The sequence below is a fragment of the Anarrhichthys ocellatus genome, unplaced genomic scaffold (genome assembly GCF_004355925.1).
Source record: "Anarrhichthys ocellatus isolate YVR2014 unplaced genomic scaffold, GSC_Weel_1.0 scaffold3, whole genome shotgun sequence".
Classification (NCBI taxonomy): Eukaryota; Metazoa; Chordata; class Actinopteri; order Perciformes; family Anarhichadidae; genus Anarrhichthys; species Anarrhichthys ocellatus.
This window is the reverse complement of record NW_022280033.1, coordinates 6,835,518-6,855,342: the sequence shown is the minus strand read 5'-3', so window position 1 is coordinate 6,855,342 and position 19,825 is coordinate 6,835,518. Positions and strand designations below refer to the sequence as shown.

At 40.7% G+C, this 19,825-nt stretch overlaps 2 protein-coding genes across 2 annotated transcripts in view; both read left to right on the top strand.

The window, feature by feature from the left end:
- Positions 1 to 7,032: 7,032 nt before the first annotated feature.
- Positions 7,033 to 9,135, top strand: nkx1.2la (NK1 transcription factor related 2-like,a). The gene is made up of 2 exons (XM_031840213.1): positions 7,033 to 7,249; positions 8,537 to 9,135. The coding sequence occupies exons 1-2, from the start codon at positions 7,033 to 7,035 to the stop codon at positions 9,133 to 9,135; spliced, it is 816 nt and encodes a 271-aa protein (XP_031696073.1).
- Positions 9,136 to 18,375: 9,240 nt separating this feature from the next.
- Positions 18,376 to 19,825, top strand: part of LOC116378331 (carbohydrate sulfotransferase 15-like) — an 18,477-nt gene continuing 17,027 nt past the window's right edge. Inside the window, exon 1 of the mRNA XM_031840204.1 lies at positions 18,376 to 18,584. The gene's annotated coding sequence lies outside the window, so the exon portion shown is untranslated. The remainder of the gene's footprint in view (positions 18,585 to 19,825) is intronic.

Here is a 19,825-nt window from a genome sequence, read left to right as displayed (position 1 = left end):
ACTGAGGCTTTATGAAGAGCATGTCGGATCTCTGTTGGCTGAAACTACATTCCTGTTTATTGTGCAGGGTTAAAGTACAAGACAGCTGAGCTGTTGCCTCAACATATTTAGGTCTTTATTTGAGTCGGTGGTCGTGTATCAGAAGTGAGGCTGCTCTGGGGAAGCTTGAGCTTGGATCAACAGTAATCCTCCTAGCAACGGAGGTCACTTTCTAGTTATAGGAGGCAAAGGTTCCCTCTGCTGTTTTCAGCCCAACTTCCATTAGCAATCTGTTAGCCACAGTCCATTGAGAGGGAGGACTGGAGCACGAGCTCCTGGGAGCACACAAACATACAAAGACCCACACACATGCTCACGGCACAGACCTTGTTTGATGAAAAAGAACAATTAAAGGAGAAATGAGGGAGAATCATCAGGGGAAACGGCTGATGAAGACTTTATTGATTAAAGCAGCTCCACTGATCCAGCTCTCACTGTAGCAATTACGACCAGCCGCCTGCCGTTAGTTGGGGGTTTAAGACCACGATGTGAAAAACAGGAAGAGAGGAAGCATTTGGACTAATATTTACCCGAAAAAAACAACATTAAAACCGAATGTCCCTGACTCTCCATAAAATCATCTTTTTTTAATATAATTACATGATTTTTTGATTTCATAGTCTGCTATTTAATACCTTTTTTATCATACCAAACAGCTGCAGATTACTAATAAAAACAAGTAGAGGCACTATACATAATAGAGGCAAAATGGTAATGAATACACCTCTAGGGTCAAGGGAAAGGTGGTCGCTTGTCTGCTGGGTGGAGGGTAGTGTATGTTTACTGTGTAGGACCTGCTCCTCATTATCATAAATAATTCCTTGTCCCTTTTGTTTCACCACATTTACCAAAACCCTTGACTTGCATGTTATACACATGCAGCAGAGCAGGCTGGGATCTGCATACGACGGGTGCAGAATGACCTGCCGTCTTCCTCTTTAAAAAAAATAAATCACCAATGATTTATTCAAATCCCTGGTGAATAAAGCAATAAAGTCTAATGGGGGCACATCTGCATCTACATACCCACCACGGTGGCCGGTCGGATCATTTCCATACGTTTGTTTGCTCAGCTAAGACGCCTTTGTATTTGTGTTGAAATCAGACTGTTGTCTCTTCTTAGACCAAAGACACTGTCAGTCAATTGATGTATGTTGATTTATCAATGCAGTTGTTTCAATTGGAGACTCTCTCTCGTGCATGGGAGGCTTGAAACGGTGTCCTCTCTTAGCTCTTACCATAAATTATAGTAGTTTAAATGTAACAGCTGCATTCGAACAAGACGTCTCTTCATGAGAGGGAAGGGGTCACATCGTATTGTGTCACATGATGTCGCCATCGTGCACTGAAGAGAAAGTGAATGTGCTGGATTAGATTATGGGTCTTCATCGCTGTGGCCTAGATACCAAGTTCAAAGATCAGATGAGGTGACCTTGGGAGAACCTTCATCTAATTAGAAGAGAAAGGCCAAAATGTAATGAGAAATGTGACTTGGTGCTCGACGAACCGCATGAGGGTATTCACAAACAGATTAAGTAGTAAACTAACATGAACACAATGGTGATTTTATATTGCGAAACTGAAATACATAAAAACACTAATTACCAGAGGTACTTAAAAATACAGTCAGGGAATACTGTCAACACACTGTATGTTCATGGTAAAAATATATGAGCAGAGACTTTCTGGCTCTTTTTTACTGAATGCTATATTGAAGACATACATCTACATTAGCACCTCTTACTTTATTCAAAAGTGAAAGCCATGCATTCAAATATCGTTAAAATAAATATTGTGAGTTACACTTAGTGGTCTTCTGGAAAATTTTACATGTACAGGAAAAAATAACAGCCTCTGTTAAGAATGTCTGCTATAAAATATATTGCAAGTGTGTATAATCACCTCACTCAAATAGATATTGCTTTAGAAAAATGCTTTTTCTGACAAATTAAAAACGAATAACATATATATGTACATTAAAACCAAAACTACCAAACTCATGCTGATAATTTACCAAAGCAGAACTAAAGAAGAAGAAATGTTCAGGCTGGGGAAGGATGAAAAGATACCAGTCCTGCCAGTAACATCTTCCATTACCACTGTGTGCTCATTCTGCAGCTCACTAACTACAGCCACACAGTTTCACAACCGAGGGGACCATTTGGCAAGGGCACAGAAACAAAAAAGAGATAATAGTCAATGGAGAAATATAAAGGGACAAACACAATCTGTTTCTGCACTAGATGGAGATGAATGGGGCATAATCCATTGCCTTCCATCACACCTACCCAGCCTGCACCGTGGCGGCTCCACCGCTAACCACAATGATGATTAATCCTACACCCACTATTTATATTTCCTAATTGTAATTAGCACGAATTATCAATTATGGTTAGTGCCTAATTGCCCTTCATAAAGACAGCTCCCCAGGTTTAAACGAGTCCATTTAAATAATGTAACTAATAGCTCTTGCCTTTGCGTTGCGGATACATCTTCATTGTTCCACGCGTGAACCGTGATGGTTGCTCGTAATTTAACAGGGCAATCGAGAGAAGGAGTGCAGGTGGCACTACGGGACTAATTATTGTTAATGAATTATGATGTGACCTTCTCAGAACAATGGCTAATCAATGCTCACGTTGAGTGACAGTGCACTCTCTGCAGAAGCCAGGGATCACAGAGCCATTACTAGCATAGCAGGCCTCAGCCCTGTGGAAAACAGGCAGCGGCACCTCTTTCTCTCTGTTTACTCTTGGTTTCTCACAATATCGACGCTCTCCTTTACCCTCACCTCCCTGTGGTTGCTTTTGCTATTTTTGTGAGGAGAAGACAGGCAAAATATCTGTGTAGCCTAATTTACAGGAAAACTTAAGGTCTAGCCAGGTCATTAGGCCGAGATAGCTTAGCGTCTTACCCAGTCCTTGTGCCCTCAGAACGCAGAAATGCTACTGTGTCACCTGAGTATTTTTCACAGTGTAATCCTTATTATTCATATTTAGTGTTTTTTATAATATCTCATCAGTGCTCTCTGCTGTTATACAATCAAAAGTGAGCCCAAGCTTAAGGAATGGAAATCAGATCAAATGCTCTGATCATTTGGTCCATCACCCACAGCTATCTCACGACTGAGGATCATGGTTCCCATTGATTTCTGAATCCATGTTTACCTGCAAAGCCATGTGAATGCCTAAGGAAACTAATGCATATGTGTGTGTGTGTGTGTTTTTTATGAGATACGACACAGCACAAATCACTGTTTACCTTTTGCAGTCCACACAACAATGACATGGGAGCAGAACATGACTGCAGCTTTGCCTTCCGTTTCTCACAGGACTGTATTTTGAGTTTTAGTTTTAAAGGAGCACAATACACATGCGGGAAAAACATTAAATATTAAGTAACATCTTGACAATCAGGTAGAAATTAAGATTTTATTTTTGCACATATACATCCAGCTATATGGAACAAGACGTTAGAAGATACACTTTGAACTGAACATCTCTGGCCATGTGTGTTGGAAAGTTTGCACACTTTGCCGACATGACCACTGTGTGCCGGTTGTTAGTTGTCAACATCAGCATTTGAACTGACCTTTACCTTGTTGTGACAGGGGCGCAGTATGACTGACAGTGTCCCTCAGCATAATTTACCCCCAGCCCACATCACCCTCCATCTCCTCTGTGATGCAGTTGACCCCTTTACAAATCACCCTCAACTTTACACATCTGCTGCCTGTCAGCATCTGCCAGGCGCACTCACCCGTTCCGCCCATAATGAAAAACTCTCATTACTCGCCTCCACCCAACAGGTATACAGGCCGTTAGGACAATTACTGGGCAATGCCACTGACCTTGTTGTTAGAGAGAGTCAAACAAACACGGGGTCTAACTGAAAGGAGGCCGGGCGGCAAAACCCCTAAGCATGCAGTGCAGACGGGAGAGTTGGCCAAATAAGGGAAGCTTCATGCAGGTTAACGGAGGTTGTACTGTATTGATCTACAGTGGCAAACATCAATGCCAACTCAGTGCAGTCACTAAGTAAAAACATAGATAGTAGCTCAAATATGGTGTTAAACACAGCAGTCAAATGAGCAAACCTTGTGGAAAATCTTCCACGTAATACCTTAGGTTATGAGCTTTATTTCATGTAAGCACAGTATGAAAATAAACCTGCAAAGACTAAAGCTTTGTATGATTTGTAATGCATCAGTTATCATTTAGTATTCTTAGTTTTTTTGTCAAAGGCACATTGATCACTTGCCCAAAAAAAGCTACTGTACGATATCATCAACCCTAGATTATACATAGTAAGCGAGCGGATGTTGTAAAAGGGATGATGTTGATTTGGTAAAATAAAAAATTAAAATAAAAGAGGTCTCTGCAAGTTGGTACTTGTATGGTACTGAAATTAATGCAGACAAAGAGGAAGGTAATCTATCTAGTTTGGTATTCTTTAGGAACAGAATAATAATGAGAAATATAAATTTATGGCCCAAAACATGCAAAACTATTCGTACGCTCTTCAGTGATGCGACTGTATCTTAGAAACCACAACAACTACAAAGTTTAGGAATCTGGCATGGAGGATCTAACAGCCTCACCCAGCGATTCTCCAGACACTCGCTGAGCCTTTGTTTGAGTCCTGTTTACAGAGAGTTGGGGAGGACTTTAGAGAACACAATAGACACTACAGTCTCTGACTAAAACCTCAACTCATAATGCGGCTCCTGCCATTAGACAAATTATCTGATGTTTAGCAGACTGGGGGCAGCCTCCCTGCGAAGTGATGACTTTATTGACCCTTGAAGGGGGTCTTGGATGGAAGTGTGTCTCTCTGACTCCCTGCGGAGGAACGCTCATCCTCTCTGAAGTCTTGCTCCGGCCCGTACAGACTCGGAGCTGAGCCAACTGCTGTTCCCGCTGCTGTTCCCGCTCTCTGAAGTCTACCTGAGGGCCCCTTTGCCCTGGGGGGCTCGTCCCTTTGTCCCACTGACCCACAGAAACAGATGTCCAGCCACTGGGCTTTCTCGTAGGAAGTTGTAAACCTCCAGTGTGCAGTGGGCTCTATTCATATGGAGGGTCTACAGTAATGGCCGTGCAAGTGCCATACACATGCAAATGCGGACACGCAGACACCCTGTAGGGGCGGCTTTAACAAATGTTTGACTATGTAACTACTGCAGACCATGCCTGTGCACCAGACTATGACTGGGTAGCAATGAAACCTCCATGTAGCTGAGTGATCACCCTAAACTATGTAAGTAACACAGGAAGTTGTGCAGGGAGGAATTTCAGAGACCTTTTAACAGTTTGTAAACATGATCGGATCCCCCATGTCACTACCACCAGACAGAACTGCAGACAGAGAAACAGCATCTGTCTCATCCACACACAATGTGGACCTCACAGGCTTAGATGGTAAAATATGTTAATATGTTAAAAGAGTATCACCGAATCACAGCTATGCTTAGAAGAAATATATTCTCCTACAAAAATACAAATGACTATTATTAAATTATAGCAAAAGCATTCACTCAAAATGAATGTTGTTTATAGGCTGAGGAGTTATAGGAAGCTCTCTTACTAGCTGGTTTGGCCTTCCAGTTTCCAAAATGACTGGCTGTAGCCATCAGGTTTTATCTGTATCGGACACCTGCTGAGAATATTGATCCTGCGCTGGTTTCACCATTTTAGCCATCACCAGGCATCAAGCTTTAAACAACCCTGTGTCACTTTATATTGAATACTAATAGCAAAGACGAGGGAGCCGATTGATTGTGAATATAAATCTATCACCTTAGGTGAGAAAACAATCTGCCTTATTCATTTTATGCCTGCAATTTAGCTTTAAATGCTTAAAATAAGCATCTAGAATAGAGATTTGTCACAGATCCTTTTAGTCCATCCAACACACACACACACTAATTAAATTTTCTCTCATAAGCAAGTAAGTTACTGTCATTTTGTCACTATATGAATTCAAGCAAGCAACTAAACCATTTTCTGTTTTTTCAGTCATTAAATTAAAGTTGCTGTAAAGTGTTGTAGTGAAAACGGTACTGGAAATGCATTACAGGAAATATTATCATCACTGTTTCATGAAACAACTGTAACAAAGATGTAACATGTATAACAGGAGACACCTGCAGTTATCACTAAGCAAACAAGCTATAGGAAAGAGGATGCTATAACCATAAGTTACCTTCAGTATATCAAGTTTTTAAATCAATCCAATTTAAGCTGCTGAAGCATTTTCAATGTTACTGAAACACAATATCTGCATTATATCCGGAACTCTCATCATAGGTGTGTTCCTGATTAGTATATAAACACTTATATATCACCGGGATACGTTATAATTGACTTCTTATCTGTGCTTATAGCTGATGCCTCCGATATTGACACCGTTAAATTGAGAGAGCGGCATTTCAATACGTTTCGCATTTCAAAATGATGTAATATTTTTTCACTGATAAGAGTCAAGGCTCTCTGAGTTTATAAGCAGAAACATTTTGGTTTCGATTAAGAGAATGTTTTCCTCAGCTAAAGGGACACGACAATCTCCTCCCTGATAGTAACGTCTCCTAAAGAGTCCAATTTGGGAAGACAGGGCGATCCTTGATACGGATCAAGTGCCATCTGTGCCCAATTTACTTTCACGTTGTGGATTATTGAATTTAATTATATGGGTGATTATCGACGAATGCTTTAAGCCCATTAGGTGGTCGTGTGAAACACTAATAGTGTTTGTGTCACGTGGGACTGGGGGGGGGGGCAGACGGTTTAAAGACTGCGCTCCGGTCATCTCATTCACGCTGCAAGACTGACAGACAGAAGCAGAGGAGCGAAGTCCACACACCGAGGGGTCATCGCCACTTATCCGGTTTGATGAAGCTTGAAGACAAGAAGGCTAAACTATGAAAAGTTCCACTCCACGCGCGTAATTACGCACGCCAGTCCGTTTCCTCCTTTTAAAGGTGTTTCTCGAGAAAGGATGCTGGACCCCGAGGACTGTGGAGTGACAATGACGTCCAGTCATAAGATTTCCTTTTCTATTATTGATATATTGGATCCGAACAAATTCAACAGCAAAAGGGGAAGCGAACTTTCCGTCGTCACGGAGAAGTTCCCTGTGCCACACGAAGAGGGAACAAGTTTAGAGTCGGACAGCACAGCAGACGGAGACTTCAGAGTTGAACGCACGAAAGCAGGTAGAGAAAACAGACAATTTTAGATTATTCCTCTAGATCAAACGTTTACGTGTAATTTTTTTTGCATATGCCAGTTATTTCAAAACATACAGCCTTATCACAAATACGGAACCATATACTGTCATATCTACAAAGACTTTAAAAGAAGAGCATGCATACAATACATCCTTAGTATTATTACGATTAAAAAAACTTTTTTTGCTTTGGGTCTAGACTAAACACCAGCAAGTGAGACGCTATTTTCTATCAGATTTATTGTCATCTCTGTGTGACCTTCCCTTAATTTCCAAGGCTGCGTTTCCTTTCAAGGAAGCCACAAAGGCTTGCTCCCAGAGCCCCAGCGTGTGATTGGCACTGGGACAGGCAGGCTAGATAATTGTTTAAATCGTCCCATTGAGGATGCCTCTGCGCGCTGTGATCGATATCCCATTACTGCATCCTGCATATCTCCCTCCAGCACCTTGCAGGTACAAACTTCACACCCCATCCATGTCTGATCCTAAATATCGTTCGATTAAAACTTCCCTTTAAATAGATGACATTTATCGATCCAACTGCAAATATGAAACTCCATTAGCACGTCGCGGTTGAGGTGGCCGAGCTGGATTTGGACGGGATTTCTTTCCGCAACATGACATTTGAGGCACTGTGTGGTTTATAAATTATTTAAGGATTAGTGACCAAGTCTCCCCCTCTCCTCTGAATCTGCGCCGTTACGCTTCAGCGACCTCATGATCCACATCAAATGCTTTACAGATGTAAACTTCAGGCCCTCTGTGTTTGGTATTTAAACTGCGGTTAAAGCAGGACAAAGTGGAACGCCTTTGCACAATGGAGATTCATTTCTTAGGTGTGGGCCTTCAGCTTTGACGTTTGACACGTGGCTTCTGTCTTATCAGGAGCTGTCCCTTCAGCACCATGGCCAATTTAGCCCATTAAACCAGCTTATAACTCAAAACACAGACCCTCTAATTTTTTGAGATTCTTATTGAATCGTGTCAATCACCTTAATTAAAAATACAGTCAACTAATTAAGTTATATTTTGAAGAACCACCAGGGACGCCAGGTCTTGACGTCCAACATTATTGTCACTAAATAACTAAATGTTTCCACCCTCAAAAAAGATTTTGCACATTACTTGAAGATGGATAGGGCTTACTTGCCCCAACGACTGGAACAATAATTCATATTAATAATCTAGCAACTCCTTACACTATCCGTTATATGCTAAATTTGCTGCAGAGGTTTTGCAGGATGTGCACTAACTCTTTTTTTATTATTTACAGAGGAAGAGACAGGAGATGAACCCTTTGCATCCTCCATGCATCATGCGGTTGTTGCTGACCCCCTTCTGCTTTCCCCACCGACTGAAACAGAGCCATGTCTCACCGGGGAGCAGGATGAGGGAGAGGCAGCAGCCACCCAGGATCCCTCCCCGCATAAGCGGCGGCGCCCGGACCAGGCCTGCGCTAAACCACGGCGCGCCAGAACAGCGTTCACTTACGAGCAACTGGTGTCTCTGGAAAACAAGTTCCGCTCAACTCGGTACCTGTCTGTGTGCGAGAGACTAAACCTGGCCTTGTCCTTGAGTCTGACTGAAACCCAGGTGAAAATCTGGTTCCAGAACAGGAGGACCAAATGGAAAAAGCAGAACCCCGGGGCGGACAGCACCTTGCAGCCTGGCTCCAACTCCCTGGTCAGTCCAAACCCTCCCACCTGTGGGGCAAGCCCCGCCAGCTTCCACCAAACTTTCCCCAGCTTCAGCTCTGGTAATGTGATCTTCCACACGGCTGGTGGTGTTCCGCTTTCATCCACTGGAGGGCTGTTGCATCCCTTCATGTCCAGTGGTTTCATCCAGCCGACTTATTTTAATCCACATCTATGAGAGAAGCCCAGACGGACATGCTGCTGCTGGGTATATTGTTGGGGCAAATCTTTAAAGGAACAAAATAACTATTCAAGAGTGAAGTTTTACTGCCCAGAATCATTGTAACTGTTGCATTAATGCGATATTATGTTCTACTAACTGAGGAGAAAAGGAGGCCCCTGCTTTGTCACAGCTTTTGCCATCTCTCATTACCCTTTCCTCAATGGGGTTACCTTTGAAAGGAAATTAAAGAAATTCCAGAAGAAACTTAAAAATAGTATGTTATGTTATCTTTAATCATTTGTCATGAAACATTTCCAAAATTTGAACATCATAACAAAAGACCAAATCTGTGACGGAGCCCAACACTTGTTCAAACATTCATACTCCTTTATAGCTCTGTGAAAAGACTGCACCACCGTGCACTGATTGTCTGTCATCGTGTTTTGCTGAAGCACCTGCTCACGCTGTAAATTTGACAGCTCGTACAGTTTCATTTTCAGCATCGTTGTTTTACATCTCAAACTGTGGCATATTGCAACCTTCCGATAACCAGCTGTATGTCTACCTCTCAATGGCTTGCACAGCTCTCGCCCGTTGCCATTTATACAACATTATCCGTGTAACTTAATTAAAAAAAACATAAAACATCTGTGTGTGGCTTGTGTAAAAATACTTCAAATGAGAATGAATTGCAGGACATTTTGCATCCCACTTACCATTAATTTGGCAAAATGTGGCATCAGTAATAGGTTTGTAATAGTGGTAGATCATGTCCTTGTTAAAAGGCCAGAAAGGCTGCTGTCTCCTGGGCAACATGGTGCAATAAGAGGGATCTTAATTACTTTATGACCAGAGACTGAAGCATCTAAACCAAATATGTTCTACACATTGGTGGAAAGCAATTAAGTGCATTTCCCCAGGTAAAAAAATGTAGCTCCTTGTAAACTACTCGAGTATTTACATTTTAAGTATACATTTGTACTCATTACTACATTTAAGCTGTGTCTAATGGCTTTATTAATGGATGATAAATCAATTGCTAATGCTTTATAGATCAGGTGTCATTAATAAGAATAACTTTTGGGTTGCCAGGTTGTGGAAGATTCTCCTCCAGCAGAACATTTTGCTTTGTCCCTTTTTTAGGTTTTTAGTTTCTAAACCTGCAATAGCTGAATTGTTTGGCCACCTGGGGGCAGCAGAAACAAGCATTGAACGCAGCATTCACATATCAGACCTTATATGATGAACTTGTAAGTAAACAGTTGCCTAATTACTGATCCATAGTCAGCTTTTACACCACAACATCTGGAACAACATCAAAAGAATTATTAACCTATTAACATTTATAGCTACAGACTTGATGGATTATCAAAAGAAGCCTTTATGAAGAATTTCATACTATCTATAATTGCAGGTGACTGACCAACTGTCACTGACAACTTTTAGAAATTGAAAAATCCGTGACCATTTATTAATGAATTAACCTTCTCAAAAATTGAGAAATTACAGAGCAAAGTGTCATGCTGGAGGAGAATTTTCTACATCCTGAAAAGCCAAAAGTTCTTCTTATTAAGAGCCCATAACGGATCTATGAAGCATTAGTACGTCATTTATTAACCATTACTAAAGCCATTAAGTGTATTTTACAAACCCTTTATAAATAGTGCCAAATTAGAAAGTGTCATGAACATACTGTATGGTCAATAATATAAAGAGGCAGATTAATGAGCTGAGTTAAGAGCTACTTTTTAATACTTAAAATACTTACAGAAGTACTAGCTGTACGTTTTGCGGCTAGTACTTCTGTATTTTAACTCATGTAAACTTCTGAATTTAGGACTTTTACTTGAATGCTTCACTCTGAATACTACTTCCACCACTAGTTATACTACAGTCCACAACCTTCACTTTCATAACACAACCACACAGTGTCACCATTTCCTTTCTTTCTTTTTACATAATCTCAGTTTAAATGCAGACATGATTGACAGAAGAGCCTCTATTTATTGGAATTCATGATATTGTATCATCAGTGTCTTGTGATTTAAGATTTGTTCATCTATTTTCACGTATTTTCTATGGTTTATAAACTTTTTATGGTATATTTGTTGCTTTTATTTTATTTTAGCAATTTTATTTCAATAAAGTCATTTCATTATGTGTTTTTTGAACCTTGACTTCATATTCTAATTTATTGGAAGCAATTTTCAGTAGGGCATGTGTGCACACATGGCATTTACAAAGAGATAGATTAGAAAAATAGAGCCATGCAATCACAGTTCATTGGAAACCTGTGAATTCAGAGCACTACTGGTGTAATTGCTGTTAGATTCTATTACACTCCTTTTACCTCCTTTTCAATGTGTAGCAGCTGTGCATGACAGACAACAACAGGACAGACAAAAGAAGGGCAGACAGCAGCTATAGGTCACCAGGATGATCTGTGCAGTCCTATAGCAGAGGACTGGGAGGGGAGACCCACTGTCAAGCCAGTTTCATTAGTTGACATCTTTCAAGGGTGTGTTGTGCGTACTTTGATCTACAATACACTAGTTGAATAAGAGGCTTGTCTATATCCGCAGACAGCGAGTGTGCTGCTGGGGGAAGAGACAGGTGGAGAGCAGACTGAGAATGGCTATAGGCAATTTTCCTCCTGATATCAGTTTGTAGTTTGAGGTTTGACAAGCATCCTTCAATTAGATGGGATTTTGTCACTGCTGTCATAGCCTGGCCAGTGTCAACCTGTTGCTGAGGTGCTGGTGTTAGTGTAGCTTCAATATTAGCTTTTCTACCTCTGTCACATACCTTTTGCAAATGCTTACAAACATGCACAAAACACATTAAATACAAAAAAATTGGCATCCTTAGACTGGTGCATATGAATGTCCCCTGCTTTTTTTCAGTGATATTTTTCATTCCAACAAGAACTGGCATGCAGCCGGAGAATTTGACAGTTTTGATCAATACTCTGGGAAACACAGCATGAGGAACCCATCCCGTATTTTGGCTTGAGGCAACTGTATGACAACGTGATGAATATTTTTGCAAGTTATCTGAAGGGGGTATTTAGGTCTGGGCGAAGAGGGCGCATGTTAAAAATTCATGTTGGAGAATGCTCTGGGACAAGGTCAGATGTTAACACTGCTTTCATGTCTGTGTGTGTAGATGTGTGTGCGGTGGTATGAGGACCAAATTACTCCACAGCCTCTGTTGCTGTACTTATCTTTTCCAGAGAAACGAGTAGGAGTTGAATGAATAAAATGGAGCTGAGAATTTCCTAGTGTGTGTGTGTGTGCGTGTGTGTGTGCGTGTGCACGTGCTATCTTCAGCCGTGGTGGTCCGCAGGGAGCGGCATCGTTTCCACTGAGGCTCATGGGTCAGATGTGAAGAGAGGGGTATAGATATAGGAAGAGAGAAAGAAAGAGGTTTCCACAGTACAACATTGTGGGAGATACATAAGCTACGTAGACACTGACAATTTCTCATTCATTCTAATAATTGAACACATTAAACATCAACACATCTAACATTTTTGTTTATCTTGATATTACTCACTCACATTAATTAGATTTTAGCCCTTGACTCAGCTACATGAAAATAGACTTTCATGCTGAATTAATCCTGGAAAGGTCCTGAGTGGACCTAATGGATTGCTTGTCTTAATTTTATCTAGAACATCTTGAAGCATCGTGCGTTTTGTTTTGAGTCATATATATGTGTGTCCACCTGATGAACGCAGGTCCAGTATTCTTTTACAGCTTTTGGTCCCCTGAGAAAAATATCTGTCTCTTTATCTGCTAAATGCTCCAGTGTGTTCATTGGTCGATAACTTCAGCCTCAATTCCACTGCATGGTTCGACTCAACTCAACTCCCCTTTTTTCGTCTGTTTCGTTTTCCAAGCCAATATAACAGACACTGTTATAGTTTAAAGATTAGAATTTCACTAGGAGCTCATTATCTGTAATATCTTTACAGTGTTTTTCATTGGTGAACAAACGTCCACTCCTGAAGACGGCCTCAGGTTTTTACTATTATTGTTAAACTGAAGCCAATTATCTGGCTCTTGCAAATTGAATTACATCTTACCACCCCCACCAACTTTATGAATCATGGGGTGTAATATAATAGGATCAAGTACTTTTTCAAACATAATAGGCCAATTGTATCTGTTCATCTGTTGGTTACATTACTGCCTCTGTGCAGGCAAAGAAAATCGGAATAAAAGGAAATCAAAAGCTGGAGAGTTTGCGGACAGCCATGCTTTTTGCTTGACAGCTCTCTCAGATGCTTTGTATTTCAACTGCATCCTTCAGCGCAGCGGGGACCACAGCCAAGGCAGGAGGAGATAAAACTGATTTCTTCAGTACCAAGCGGCAGTCAGCTTTTAATGGTGTTTTAATCAGTAGAGTATGAAAGTCAGATTGAGGTTTAAAGGTGGGGGGCGAGTCCGCAGAGCTTTAGGGTCCGGCCCACTTGTTTGGGAATTCAGAAGTGAGCTGTGCTGTCCGACATCATCTCTAGGTCTGTGGAATTCATAACAACAGCACCATTACCAAGGACAAGATTTGTCGAAAATCTTTGCATAATTGCTTACTACATGCAGAATATTTACTTTATGATTGTAACACCAGCTGTTTCATTTCAGTTAAATTCTGACTAAGTCTTCGAAGCTGAAACACAAATTACTCAGACTTCAGACAGCTACTGTGCCTTCGAAGGAAGAGAATTGCCAAAAACTTAAAAATCCAAACGCTCCCTTCTGTTTGCCCGCGGTCTGCCATCATTTAAGCTGTCCTCTCCAGCTGTTACCAGCCATTAGGAAACAATTAAATCTCCAAGTGTTACAAGTAAGTAAGCGTCGTCTTTTCTATATTCACAATTAAAGTTTCCTTTTGGCGTAAACGAATGAGTTTTGTCTTTGGATTTGCCTGAGGGAGCACAGTGTGTTCTCATGTTTCTCATTCAGTTTGGCTTTGCCCTCCTTTATTGATTCGTTCCTTCTATGATAAACAATGTGGTTTTGACTTGCGATAGCGGAAAAGTTCTCTTTGAGAGGCAGAAAATTCAAAGCAGCAAAACAATTAAAGGAGCCCAATTGAAAAATAAAATTAGGATTTAGAGTGAGTGTTCGGACCTGATCTGACTCATTGGGAAATATTTGGATAACTTCCCAGTTGGGGCTTTGCTAAAGACTGTCTGGAAATGGCATGGCAGCATGTGAGCGACGTTTTGGATAAATCTGAAATCTCTGGCAGGCAACATCGATTAAGCTCGCCTGGTCCATCTTTTCCCCTCCCTCACAAATCTGTTAACTCTGTGTTCTAATCTTTGCACACGGGCCAGCGTAGACACGCTGATGTGATTACAAGACTACTGGCACAAGAGTCAAGCAATGGATGAAAACAGATTTTCCAAGGAAAAGGCTTCCAGACTGGAATCAATTCGTGTTTCCGATCATCACTCTTAATAGAAGTTGTTTTCGACTCACATAAAATTGGGCCCTTTAGTAGAAAATTAGCCCTGTCTCATAAAAATGACGTTCCCATACAGCAAAACTGCGTTGTGTATCATGTTGTGAGGGAAACTTAGTTCGTTGTGGATCACGTTTGTTTTTGACATATCACAAATAACTTTCAAATCCGTAAGTCTGCACAGGGAGGAGGTTGCGGTGGAAGCAGGGTAAACAAACAGGACTGAGCCTGCTGTTTGTGTCCAGTGTGAACCAAGTACTGCCTAAACAAAACCAAGTTGAGGTTTTGTTGCCTAAACCTAACCAGGTTCTTTGGTTGCGTTTTAGTTTTGTTTCAATTTTGTAGTCATTCTAAGCCAAAAGATGATATTTTTTTTATAAAATGCAAAATTTTATAAAAATTTTTTGTTTGTTTTTCAATTTACAACATTAGTCACGTGTTTTAAACTGTTTGAATATGCAACTGTAATCCAGACAGGGTTGGACATTGACAGAGAGGTCATTAGTTAAATCTTCTAATAATCCTCACATTTAAAAAAAAGTTCTACTTCGGTGATACTTTTTGGATGAAGTCTTATGTAATCGTTTTCAGAGACATTAAATATAAAAAATGTTTAATATCCTAATATTTAGAATATAGATATTCAAGAAAAATCTGGGTATTGAAGTACCATCCATCAATGCATCAATAGTGAAAAGTCCTGCAATAATCTGGGAAATTTACTCTCTCTGACAATCTCTGTTTAATATTCCCTTCACCTCTCCTCTCCCCAAACACTGCAGCTTTACCAGATGTGTTGCTTCACTCATCTGATGCATTCAAAGGTCAGCTGTGCTAATAACACAGAAGAGGACAGAGCGCTATTAATTACAGTCTGTCTCAAAGTCAACGACCGCAGTGCTGGAAAAGAGTTTGTCCTCCCTTGCGCACACTCTCATTGGAGGACATTATCTCGGTCACTGACTGAACTAATGGCAGTGTAATGAACTCGGTTGCTGCTGTTAGATTTGGAAAATAAATGCAACAGTCTGTCTTCCTTTCACTACTTATGTACAGATTCTCATTCAGCAGTTAAGAGAGCTAAGCCTCTGTTTGCTGTCGAAATCCGTATAAACACTCCAAGGTGATCATCCATATATCGACTCATTAAGAAAGTTACAGATGGAAGCAGCGTGCAGACAATTTTTTTCTTCTTATTTTTTTAATGAGCTTTGCTTTTCTACAAGGATATCAAATTACAGTATGACAAAAATATGTTTTACCTCATGAAGTGCTTATGCACACCTTTCATTTTTATTTTTGAGATGACAGAAAAAGCCTGCAGGCCTGTGTTGTGTGTTGTAATTAATTAGATTCCATAATGTATGAGGGTGCATGTCTTCAAATGTTGAAGGAAAAAGGGACTGAAAGTAAGTAAAAGCAAAAAGAGACTAGTGTTACAAAATTCCTAGTTTAAAAGGTGAGTGTTGCACTGCAAGAACTGATTTAGTTTTTTGCCCCTTTGCGGGCAGCGGGAACAAGTTGTGAACTAAACATTGACATGTCCTCGCTCTTAATATAGAGTACTTGTTACTAATTTATCCATCCAACACTATATTTGCCAGGTCGGTAACATGGTGTCAACCTGGCGAATATAATTCCAACATTCACTCTCTTTTAGCTCTTTTTTGGTCTCTACCATCTGCTGAGGGAAGTATCTGGCTTTTTAATGTGGTGAGAGTGAACCAATGCAGTAAAGTTGCGGGTCTGAAATCTAAACAATGAGCTGAAACTCACTATAAAGCTCCGCAAAGGCCGGGGGGGAGCCTTACTACCACGGCCATTCTAGCAAAGTCTGTGAGGCTGCAGTTAAACTGAGCGGTGCTTTTGAGCAAAATGTTTCAATTATAAGCAGTTATAATTAATTCAGACGGTTAGCAAAGTACGCCTGAGGAAATGGGAATGTTATTAGTTTTGCAGGTATTTGGTCATAAACCAAGCGCACGTTTGACCCGATGATGGTGCTAAATGCAAAGTTAAGGTCACTAATGTTGTTAAATTCATCCTTTGGGGACATGAATGTGTGAACTCTATTGAAATCCATTCAATATGTGTTGCACTATCTCAGTCTGAACCATGGTGGTGGGCCGACAACATTCCCACCCCTAGAGTGATAACATCCTTTAATTGTGTGTTTGAAAGCACATCTGATGTATTCAAACTGATCAAAACTGATTCAGGTGATTGTGGGGAATTCAATCTATTAGACTTCATTCACACAGCACACACAGCTTGTGCATCTCTGTGAGATGTGAATAAATCACAATCAATTTCGTAGGAATTAGCAGCAATTAGGCTCAGAGTCTCATGCATATGGATATGCTCTGAAGGGGAGGCAGTTATTCAAATGAGACTTTATCTTCATAAAGCAGTGTCAGTTTTCCCATATGCAGACGCTTTCACTTGTTAAAAATGAACCATCTCACCTCTTTAAGGTTAACCTCAAGAGTCTTGAGGTGGCAAATGGTGAACAGCAAAACATGCCCACACATTTTTGATCAGAATAAATGGGACAAACATGTGGTCTGTATTTTATGAACTAAGAGATTAATTCCATTGTCCCACATTCGTGTGGACCAGCAGTTCAGTTTTGTTTCCACAGGGCTTGTGGTTTTATCATTAGGCCAAATGTGCCATTGTGAAACATCCACATTTCCACTCAGAATGAGTCATCATGACTACTAAGACAATCATCTGTGTGCACATGACAGTTCTGGTAATAATGAGATATGGCGTAGGTATTACATAACCAAAAAATGACTGATTGCACAATATTGAACAGGTTGTCCTTAAAGGTGCTGAATTCAAAATTCAGAGCATATCTATATTTGAAGGGATCGCCTCCACACAGCTCTCAACATGGGGACGGCTGAGCAGGTGGCTTGGAGCTAACGGTGCTAACAGCGCAAACAGCAGCAAAAGTGCTGACAAAGAGTCTTTACCTCAGGTGGAACCACAAAGGGAGAGCGACTTCTTGTCAGGTAGACATTACGCCACATTACGCCACTTTATCTTTAAATAGCGAATCGTTTTCTTTTGCTAAAATAATGCTCTGAATTTTGAAAGAGAGAACCTTTAAGAATGAAAGTCCAGTTTAGAAATGAGCTTCAAAGACACCTCTTCTCCAAATTGCTCCAGGCCAATACAATGTTTTCTTTTGATACTCATTTTTGTTTCATACTGGACAAAGGTTGAACATTTAAACTGCATTAAATAACAACATGGGGCCTTATTTCAAAGCTTGAGTGCTGCTATTTAAAGAGTCTGGTTCGTCCATAAAAATAAAACTGCTGCGATGCAGCCAAATCAAATGAAATGGACCATTTACAGTAAATGGCGTGCATGTTATGGTACACAGCTACATGGAGCTTCATGAGGACACTGGGGCATTGTTCATCAGAATTTGGTCTAAAACACTATAATACAGTAGCTTTAATAAGATGATTTGAAACAATGAATCAAAAGGAGAAATAAAACATAACTGCATTATATGTCACACATTTTAATCCAGGGGTAGTTGCTTTTTTTGGATTATTCTATTCCATCAAACCTTTGAGCATTTCCCTAATCAGGATCACTTCTAGAAGCTGGCAGATGCAGCCTGCAGATCTATTGATTTGCTTTGTATGTGATTTTATGAGCATTTCGAGGTTGATATGAAGATAAGATTGGTTCTGCTGCCTTGATTCCTTCGCTGCTACACACGTGCACCTCCCCTCTCTCCTCACTCCGTGCCAGCTGGAGACTCCGGAAAGTCTCGCGCATTTCCGAGTCAAAATCCAGCTGGCGTTAGTCAGCATGAACACCGTTCATTCTGAGAATATACAGTCGCATTTATTTCACTTATCGTTTCATACAGACGCCCGTCAGGTGGATTTCATCGCCTTGATTGGTGTTCATCATGGCTCGTGAGCGGCTACACAAGAGGCGCGTGGACTAAACTCAACTCTAATGTGAGTACCTTTGTAAGAATATATATATATTTTTAAATGATGAAAGGGGATTTAGAACGATTTCGTGTTTTTCTAATGGCTTTTTTTGTTAAATTATTTAAAAGTTAATTATCCTCATGCTAAAAATTGTTGCGTATTTTTTTCACCTTGAATCTCAACAGAAACGTTCTGGTAATCTGTTGTCAGACAGCTTGACAGCAGAGTAGTATATGTGTCTATGAATAGACAGCCTGTATATGCAACACCCCAGAATAGTCTAAACAGCCTGAAATATTAGGACAGACACATATATGTATAACCAAAACAATGTTACACCTTCTTTAATAAGTGTCCAGAAATGAGCTATAAAGTTCCACAAAACGATGTGTTTAAGACTTTGTGCTTGAAAATCAACATCCTTCTGGTTACATTTTGTCCCTCACTGAACAGCTGCAAAACATCTCAGTTTCATGTCAAGGGGGGGGGGGGGGGGGTACTCTTGGTCTCCCAGACTGAAAACAGGGTTGTGTTATGAGTCAGAGATAAACAGATAAACCACTGTAAACATTTGTACACACGCTTCCAATGTCTTTCGCTTATCTTGTAATTATTATTTTATTTATTGTAACGCTCTGTCAACATCTGACTATTTGCCATATTTTCTTTGGATAATTCCTTCTATTATGCCAAACTGTTTCTGTCATGCATCCCAGCAAACAAGCCATGAAGTGATTGTGTTTTTGGTTAAAGTCTGGGGTGAGGTCCGTTGATGTGTGAGTTGTTTGCATGCTCAGCATTTTGGTTTGGCATTTAGTTCACCCCCCCTATGCTTTCCCCATTCTAGTCTATTAAAGGGGCTGTAGGGCGGTCGGACGGTCCCGACAGACGGAGGCAGATGACCTTTGGACAAACCGGCCTTTGTGGACGTTCAGTGCAGCTCGCGAATCACTAAAGTTGTATTTCACTGCTAATTGGAGGGGGATAGAGTTGGAGTGCGAGAGAAGGAGGAAATAGATGTGGTGACAGTTTGCAGTATCTCTCCAGCCTCCACAACTCTGCACACACCCAAGCTAAACCTCATTCCTGCTGCTGCGCCCAGCCACGCAGTCTGTCAGGTCTACTGGGCAGGAAGGTTTTCGGTTGCCCCTCCGAGTTTGTGGAACAAATATCTGGCTGGAGCTGCTGGGATGTCAAAGCCATGCTTAACTCAATAAGTTCAAGTTTATCGTCATATACATTCAAAAGTACAGTTGTACATACAA

What these genes read in the sequence shown, in the direction of transcription:
- nkx1.2la (XM_031840213.1), top strand. Translation starts at nt 7,033, where the DNA reads ATGCTGGACCCCGAGGACTGTGGAGTGACAATGACGTCCAGTCATAAG. An exon ending in AGTTGAACGCACGAAAGCAG is followed by an intron (nt 7,250 to 8,536) that starts GTAGAGAAAACA and finishes TATTATTTACAG; the next exon opens with AGGAAGAGACAGGAGATGAA.